Here is a 9,321-nt window from a genome sequence, read left to right as displayed (position 1 = left end):
ACAGGAAAGGGTCTGAATACTTAGGACCATGTGATATTTCAGTTTTTCTTTTTTAATAAATCTGCAAAAATGTCAACAATTCTGTGTTTTTCTGTCAATATGGGGTGCTGTGTGTACATTAATGAGGAAAAAAATTAACTTAAATGATTTTAGCAAATGGCTGCAATATAACAAAGAGTGAAAAATTTAAGGGGGTCTGAATACTTTTTCCGTACCCACTGTATATATATATATAATTATACTATATGTGTATATTAAATACATTAAGTATTATATTTATTGTGTTAATGAGAAATTATGTATTAGGCCATGTTTTGTCCAAATTAGCAAAATCCTCAACAAGTAGAGAAAACTGTACTCATTTGTTGTAACCAAATCAAGTATGGATAGTCCTATTGAAAACTGACCTTACACATTTGATCAAAACTACTCTGATTATTAACTGTAAGAATTGTAAGTGATATCTTTGTTAATTTCCAAATGTAGTTCAAAGAGTGATATCTTTTCGACCATACATAACGTAATCTCTGTTCTGCTGAGAAAATTTAACTGTAAGAATTGTAAGTGATATCTTTGTTAATTTCCAAATGTAGTTCAAAGAGTGATATATTTTCGACCATGCATAATGTAATCTCTGTTCTGCTGAGAAAAGAGTGTTTATTTTGCATCTGTAGGAATAGTATAAACATAAAGTGAAGAGCTAGTGCTGTGGCTGCCATGTTTGAGTGTGAGCAGCCAATTCTGGGAGACAATGTAAATAATGAGAGAAGGAGTGTGTGTGTGGAGTCTGGAGATTCCCTCCAGCAGATGAGTTCTCTGTCTGAAGTGTTACTAATGCCTTTTAACCTTATAGTGTTTTTGTATTGCTTTTATGCTGAGTTACAAACTACATCCATTTGAAACTTTTCAGTTTTCAGTATGAATGAATCATTTGTGCACTATTGTTCCCCTCATGTTGGGCACTTCAGGTCTCTATTTTAGATTGATTGGTGTGTTTTGTGTGCTAGGTGGTGTTTGAGGTGGCGTTCAACAGTCCTCGTGGTGGCTATGTTGCTCTGGATGACATTTCTTTCTCCCCAGAGTTTTGCCACAAAGAGACAGGTCAGTGCAGTTCTGTTGTATAATAAGAACTAACACGCCTTATGCAACTGTGCATAATCCAAAATATCACAATGCAGCTGTTTACAGAGCTCGAAAACCACTAGCAAGTTTTATGGTTTAATTTCAACAGTCACTGTAACTTGGTGAACATGTGTTAATTCTTTTGTAGAGATGTCTTTTTATAATGGGATTCTGGAAGCACGCTGTATTCTGTACTTCTGTTTTTCTTGCTTGAGTCATTTTCGACCATGCTTATTTAGCTGTGAAGAACCGAAACTGTCTGTACTGTTCAATTAATTAGAGTACAATTGGGATAAAGCCTCCTCCTCTTATTTTCTCTTATAGCATCAAATGACAACAAAAACCACCACAGCACTATCGTCAACGTGTTTGTTTTTCTATAGATTGCAAAATCCTGATTTGAGGTAATTTGCAACAGAGTGGCAATTTGTATCTATTTTATGTTTTAGCAAATTTGTCACTAATTCATATTAATTTCTACAATCTAATTTCTACGTTTTTGTGCGATCTGTTTACAATCCATTGACACTAATGTTTAGGGGTGGACAAAAATATACTTTGGGACAAAAATAAGTCATTTTTCTATGAGGGGCCTTCAGCGTTATACCCAACAAACAAAAAAAGCCCATAAGAGCTGTTTAAAGGGGAATTTTCTTGTTGTTGTCCTGTTATGTAGCAACCACATCGACATTCCCTTTAGTCAGCAGTTAACATACATTTTACAGAAAGTCTGCCTATGTGGGAGATATTCATGATGTGAGTTAATTTCATGTGACTCATGTTTCAGAGCCAGCGTTTGATCCCTCTGTGGCAAACTGTGACTTTGAGGAGGGCCTGTGTCAGTATTATCAGGAACAGACCGGAGGTTCAGTGTGGAACAGGGTCTCTGTGAAACCAAATATTTACCGCATCAGTGATCACACTACAGGCACTGGTGCGAAGTGAGACTGTTCTTTTCATCAGTTCACCAAATTTGTGCAATCTGACACAAAATATATATTGTACAAGCTTAGTGAAGTAATGTTTTGATCATACTTTTAGACTCTATTTATAAAAACAGAGTCTAATTTATCTAAACATCGTAAATTTACATCACATAAATATATTATATTTTTATGTGCATTTAACTCATTAAAGTTCCAAATTATGGAGCTGCATTAATGAGTGAGATTCCTACTACTTCCTACCTAATGTATATTTAATTTTAATTGATCAGTATTCATAGTGAATAACTATGAAAGTAATAGCTCACCTAAAAATCAAGATATACTCATTTTATTCAAGATGTAGATCAGTTTTTTTCTTCCTCAGAACAGATTTGGAGAAATTTAGCACTACATCACTTGCTCACCAATGGATCCCCTGCTGTGAATGGGTGCCGTCAGAATAAGAGTCCAAACAGCAGATAAAAACATTTCACTGGAGGAAGCATTAACATGGATCATGGACTGGTTGGATTTTGACCAGAAGTGACGGTTTAAAGTTAAATCTCCTGAATGATTTGTTTATTACAAACACACAGCTTTTCACTTCACAAGACATTAGTTGATGGACTGGAGTCGTGTGGATTACTTGTGGATTATTGTGATGTTTTTTTCAGCTGTTTGGACTCTCATTCTGATGGCACCCATTCACTGCAGAGGATCCATTGGTGAGCAAGTGACGCAATGCTAAATTTCTCCAAATCTGTTTTGATGAAGAAACAAACTTATCTACATCTTTGATGGCATGAGGATGAGTACATTTTCAGCAACTTTTAATTTTTGGTTGAACTATTCCTTTGATATGATAAAAAGAGGAAAACTGAAGGAAAAATTTTTACAAATAAGATAACATTCATAAAACAATCATTTATTTCACTGATTATTTAAGATTTATAAATCTGTCACATCTGTGTCTTTACATTCACAGGGTCTTTTCTCCTGGCCAACACTCGTTATACCTCTCGTCCAGGGTATGTGGGTCGTCTTTTTGGACCGTCCCTACCAGGGAACCATAAATACTGCCTCAGGTTCTACTATGCCCTGCATGGCTTCATGAAAATAGATAATGCTCTGGCTCTCTATGTCTATGATGAAAAAAACATAGCTCAGGAGAAAATCTGGACTGTGTCTGAGAGGTCTAAAGATGTTTGGACAGAGGTGGAAGTCACTTACCTAAAGCCCATGCCTACTAAGGTAAGTGGAAAATGAATGGATTGTTGGCAAAATGTGTTTCTTCAAGACTGGGTTGTGTTCGTGAGAATGGCTCATTTTAAATTAATTCACTTTTCAGTGAAGTAAGACATGTCATAAATTTTTATGTACACCACTCTTTAAGAGTTTTGGGTTAGGAAGATAAAAAAAAAAATTGGTACTTTTATACATCAAGGATGCATTAAATTGATTAAACATGACAGTAAAGACTTTTATATTTACACACAATATTTCTATTTCAAATACAGGCTGTTCTTGTTCAAAGAATGTTGAAAAAAATATATCATGGTTTCCACAAAAATATTAAAGGTGCCATAGAATGGAAAACTGTATTTACCTTGGTATAGTTGAATAATAACAGTTCTGTACATGGAAATGACATACCGTGAGCCTCAAACACCATTGTTTCCTCCTTCTTATGTAAATCTCGTGCATGCAAAAGACCACTGAAAAATAGGTGAATCAGAACAAAACACAGACTGTGACGTTACAGTCGGGATCACTAATAGTTACGCCCCCAATAGTTGCATATACCCGCCCATGGTCTATGCCAGCTGCCAACCGAACATGCACAGCTGAATCATCAGAACTTCTGCAGGTATTGTGAAGAAATAAGTGAGGATAATAGCGAAAATGGCAGATCATGGAAATAAATGTTATGTCCCATAACAGGGGATGTGAAGTGCAGGGATTGGTTGGTGTCTGTATTCAGAAAGGCACGGAAAACAAATAACGAGCCACTAAAGGGACATGGTTTGCTGCTTGCTAGCGGTAGCCTGTTACATTATAGTACATAAGATTTCACTTACCACATAAACAGAGTAAGGAGAGATGACTGAGGATGATGGCGAATGATTTACAGATCCTGAGCACCACTGACAAGCATCTGATCTTGTAAAATGTGTGGTAAGTACTGCCGCTGTAGTTTACACAGATCACGTGCGATCGCAAATCTTGAAAGTGAAAGTAAAAAGCCATTGTGCATTTGAAAGCAGTTTCAATGCCCCACATATTAATAGCGGCTCCCTGATGCCCGCATTTTATATACAGTATAATTACCCAACGATATACCTGCGAGAGACAGTATTGAAATATATATTGAAATATATATTTTCCCTGTGTTTCCTTCCTGCTGTGTGAGCTACTGAAATGAGCCGCACTGTGAAACAACCAATCAGAGCGGAGCTCAACATTGTTATTCATGACCCTTCCAAATAAGGTAAAAACAGACCATTTCATTCTAGGGACAAATCCTAGAGTTGCAAATGGACATGTAAAACTGTTTCTGGAGATTTTTTTGCCCTTAACTAAGCCACATACCTTCTATGTAGATATCAGAGAACAATTTAAAATATTGTATCAATGCATTCTATGGCACCTTTAAGCAGCAGAACTGTTTTAACATTCATAATAATAAGAAATGTTTGTTGAGCAGCAAATCACACCCATGGACTGTCTGTGTGTGTTTTGTTCCCCATGTGCTCTCCGTAACCCAGTTTCTGTCTCCCATGTGTGATTGTATGATTTGGTTCAGGTGTGTCTCGTCTACTACCCCTCGTTTAGCCCTGTATTTAAAGTGTTGTCTGTCCCGTGTTTCCTTTGTCCAGTGTTAAGGTCGATGCTACTTGTGTGTTCCTGCCTGCCCTGTGTGTTACTCCCTTTTTGGATCATTAAAGACTGTTATTCGTGACTCTCCTTCGTCTACGCGCTCCTTCGCTCCTACATAGTCACCGTGACAGAACACCGGACCGACAAAGAAGTTTATTTGCGTGTTTCCCCTCCATTTGTTTTCCACGTTTTGTTCAGTGTTTTGTTTTCTGTTGTTTCCTATGGATCCCTTAGACGCCTTCCTCTGTCCTGAATACATCCTGCTCCTGCTGGAGCAGGGGGAGAGATCTCTCGAGGGCCACACCACACTGTTCCTGGATATCGCTCATCACACCAGCTACCCGGACGACCCGTTCTGCACATTCTACGATGCCAGCTTAAACACAGCGTGCAGAGTGCCGTCGTCCGAAGATGGCCCTCGGGAGAATTTCGCCTCCTTTGTGGAGTGGATACTGGCGAGAAACGGATCTCCGTTCACCATCTGCACTGAAGATGATCTCGCCAGTTCCACTCCGGATTCAGAGCCCAGCCCACCATCACCCCGCTGCGTGGAGCCAAAGCCTGAGCCCACCACAGACGGAGAGCCAAAGCCCGCCGTGACCGACGAGCCATTGCTGAAAAGAGCGACAGAGCTGAGGATCGCCCCACAGCCAGAGCCTCACGTGATGTTTGACCAGGTGTGAGTGCCGGCAACGAAGCCCGCCACAGAGGATTCCACAGTGAAGCGCGAAAGCACTGAAGAAAGCCCCGCCCACTGCACCACCGCTGGAGGTGAGCTGCTACTGGATTTAATAGACTGGGAGGCAGATATATATGCAGACATGCCTATTTTCCTCCCACCTTCCTCGAACTTTCCAGTCTGCCCGGAACTGTCTGCCAGCCCTGTCGTTCCCCTGTCTGACGGGCTCCCGGTGTTGGGAGTCGCGAGTTGGTGTGTGTGGGCAGCGCACACCAGTCCTGAGGCTCACAAATACCCACTCACCCTCCCGCTCCTGCCTCCTCCACCACTGTCGTCTGGCGGCCCCTCTGCTCACCCTCAGCCCACCATCTGTGCGGTGGGATCACTGCGGGTCTGCCAGTCTCCATCGGCATCATGACTGGCCATTTGATAATACCTAGAATATCAAAATCAACTGCGGGCGGCAGATCCTTTTCCTATTTAGTGCCCAAACTTTGGAATAACCTACCTAACATTGTTCGGGAGGCAGACACACTCTTGCAGTTTAAATCTAGATTAAAGACCCATCTCTTTAACCTGGCTTACACATAACACACTAATACGCTTCTAATATTCAAATCCGTTAAAGGATTTTTAGGCTGCATTAATTAGGTCAACCGGAACCGGGAACACTTCTCATAACACCCAATGTACTTGCTACATCATTAGAAGAATGGCATCTACGCTAATATTAGTCCGTTTCTCTCTTATTCCGAGGTCACCGTAGCCACCAGATCCAGTCTGTATCCAGATCAGATGGTCACTGCAGTCACCCGGATCCAGTACGTATTCAGACCAGATGGTGGCTCAGCACCTAGAAAGGACCTCTACAGCCCTGAAAGACAGTGAAGACCAGGACAACTAGATGAGCCCCAGATACAGATCCCCTGTACAGTCCTTGTCTCAGACGACCACCGGGACAAGACCACAGGAACCAGATGAGTCCTCTGCACAATGTGACTTTGCTGCAGCCTGAAATTGAACTGCTGGTTTTGTCTGGCCAGAGGAGAACTGGCCCCCTGACTGCTTAGTTGGGGACACTTCATTTCTAGCGATATCGTTGACTTGATTGCATAGAGACTATTTAAACTGAACTGAGCTGGATGATGACATCACTGAATTCAATGATGAACTGCCTTTAACTGAAAAATTTGTGTTTACTATTGTCATTTTGCATTATTGACACACTATTTTCCTAATTAATGCTGTTCAGTTGCTTTGACACAATCTGTATTGTTAAAAGCGCTATATAAATAAAGGTGACTTGAATTGACTGGAGGACCCCAGCCTCTGCCATGGGCCGTCGACCCAGCGGCTCCACCATGGCTCCTAGCTCCCTCCTCTCCGCCGTGGCCCATCAGTCCACCAGCTCCGCCGGGCTCCCTCGTCCCTCCAGCTCCACCTTGGTCAGTCGTTGACCATCCGCCACTGCAGCCTTCCAGATCCACGCCGAATCCACTTCCGGATCCATCCTTTCCTCCACCATGGCTCCTCCCTCCGTCTGCTCCACCGTGGGTCGCCTTCATGGCTGTGGCCTGGGTCCTGCCTGGCTCCGCCTGCTCCAAGTCCCTCCTGTCTCCTCCCTGGCTCCTCCTTCCGTCTGGTCTGCCCTGGCTCCTCCCTCTGTCGTCAACACCCTGGACTCTGTCTGCCGGCCCTCTCCTGGTTGTCCGTCCTCAGCCCGACCCTCCATTAGGATTGTCTGCCTACCTTCCTGCCAGCCCTTTGCCGTCCCCTGTTTCCATCCCCCTCCCTCCCACCCTTTGTAGTTTCTGTGGTGCGAGGTCGCACCTTCCGGGAAGGGGGTGAACTGTCACACCCCTGGACTGTCTGTGTGTGTTTTGTTCCCCATGTGCTCTCCGTGACACAGTTTCTGTCTCCCATGTGTGATTGTATGATTTGGTTCAGGTGTCTCGTCTACTACCCCTCGTTTAGCCCTTTATTTAAAGTGTTGTCTGTCCCGTGTTTACTTTGTCCGTTAAAAAAAAACATTTTAAAATATATCCAAATAGAAAACAGTTATTTAATTTGTAAATATAATTTCAAAATATCACGGTTTTACTGTATTTTTGATCAAATACAGAAACTTGGTGAGGATATGACTTCTTTCAAAATTACGAAAAATCCTACTGACTCCAAACTTTTTAACGGTACTGTAAATTGAACAACATAAAGGTTTACAATAAGTGTTCTTCAGATTATAGGTTAGAAAATGACATTGTCTTGAATGATAAGCACAAATTCAGTTTTTAATTTTTTTTGGTATTTTCTTGTCACTTTTCAAAATGACAAGCCATAACAAATCTTTTATTGAACTTTGGGTCACCCCGTGTGTGAAATCCTGTTGTAATCTCAGGGATTCTGATAAGTGAAGAGCAAGACTGTGTAGAAGAGCAAAAATGGAGTGTCTGTCTACAGGCAAACCACATCAAATCCTCATTAATAGTGTTTCCATTTGTCTAATATTTTGTGCCTCCTCAAAATGTCAAAGCCATTTAAGAGAAAAACCACAAAGAAATCAAAGAGTTTTAAACTGAGGTCTGTAAATTACATGAGTTATTTGTAATGTCTCTTATAAAATAGTAATTCTTTTGAAGTAACTTTGAATTAATGTTTAATAGACCCTTTTTTTGTTTTGTTTTTGAGTAAAATTATGTGCTGTATTACAAGAGTTAGGACTAGTTTAGGACTACTAGACACTGATCTCCCTGTTTTAACTATTTGTCATTATGAACTTTTTTATCTTAAAGGGGTCCTATTATGCTCTTTTACAAAGTCTTGATTTTGTTTTGGGGGTGTACTAGAACATGCTCTCATGCTTGGTGGTTTGAAAAACGCATTATTTTTCAAATTTTTCACAATTTACATTATTAAAATACCTTTCTCCCCATCCTGGCACAAACGGCTAGATTAGTTCAGGCTTTGATGAAGGTCTGCCTTCTGAAAAACAAAATGTGTTGTGATTGGTTAGCTGTCTCAGTGCGTTGTGATTGGCAAACAGCTTAGACGGTGTTTCAGTACTGCCACGCCCCTTGCTCTGTCTTTCAACAAAAGCTTTTAGGCAAATCCGGCAGGCACTGTACTCTCTCATGTTGTGGAAGCTGTCCTCAGTAAAATGCACAGCACACAATAGCAAATTGGGGTTATAATGCTCAGGGACAGAGTTAAAAAATAAATTGCAACCACTGCTTCCTGATGTCATCTGCTTTCGGAAGCCCAAACAAAGACCACGGAGGTGAAAAAAACAGCGTTTCAGGCAGTCGCTCACAGGACGAAGCGCAGCGTTAAAATTCAAATACATAATTTTCTATGAGTGTAGGCACACCGGCTGCGCCGTTCAGCGTCTGTCCGCAGCGCCCAGCAACATCTTGTTGTACTTGTAAGAATGGTTTTAGACATGCCGAAAATTTGAAGCTACTTCGTTTTCTCTGATGCACTAACTCTGCAGCAGCAATTCTTCTTCGTCGTCTCATCTGATGCACTCACGCAACCAAGCGTTCTAACCACAACCTCGCCCCTCCCCACCCCCCAACCATTTGAATTTCTGTAGGTGGGAATTATTTTGAATGATATTCTAATGGGCCGCTTTGTGATATCAAAAAGCCCGGAAAACAAACGCTGTAGTCCAAACGAGCCGTTCGTTGTAGTTCTTGAAAAGGGATTTTTTAAAAACGAAAC

The 9,321-nt window shown here is 41.3% G+C and overlaps 1 protein-coding gene across 1 annotated transcript in view; it reads left to right on the top strand.

Moving 5' to 3' along the window:
- mamdc2a (MAM domain containing 2a) overlaps positions 1–9,321 on the top strand; it is a 23,101-nt gene that overhangs the window by 5,639 nt on the left and 8,141 nt on the right. The window contains exons 7-9 of the mRNA XM_016238281.1: positions 1,008–1,101; positions 1,910–2,056; positions 3,034–3,299. Coding sequence (XP_016093767.1) covers positions 1,008–1,101; positions 1,910–2,056; positions 3,034–3,299 — 507 coding nt within the window. The remainder of the gene's footprint in view (positions 1–1,007; positions 1,102–1,909; positions 2,057–3,033; positions 3,300–9,321) is intronic.

This window comes from Sinocyclocheilus grahami, unplaced genomic scaffold (genome assembly GCF_001515645.1).
Source record: "Sinocyclocheilus grahami isolate Dianchi unplaced genomic scaffold, SAMN03320097.WGS_v1.1 scaffold535.1, whole genome shotgun sequence".
NCBI classification, from domain to species: Eukaryota; Metazoa; Chordata; class Actinopteri; order Cypriniformes; family Cyprinidae; genus Sinocyclocheilus; species Sinocyclocheilus grahami.
This window is presented reverse-complemented; position numbering and strand designations above follow the sequence as displayed.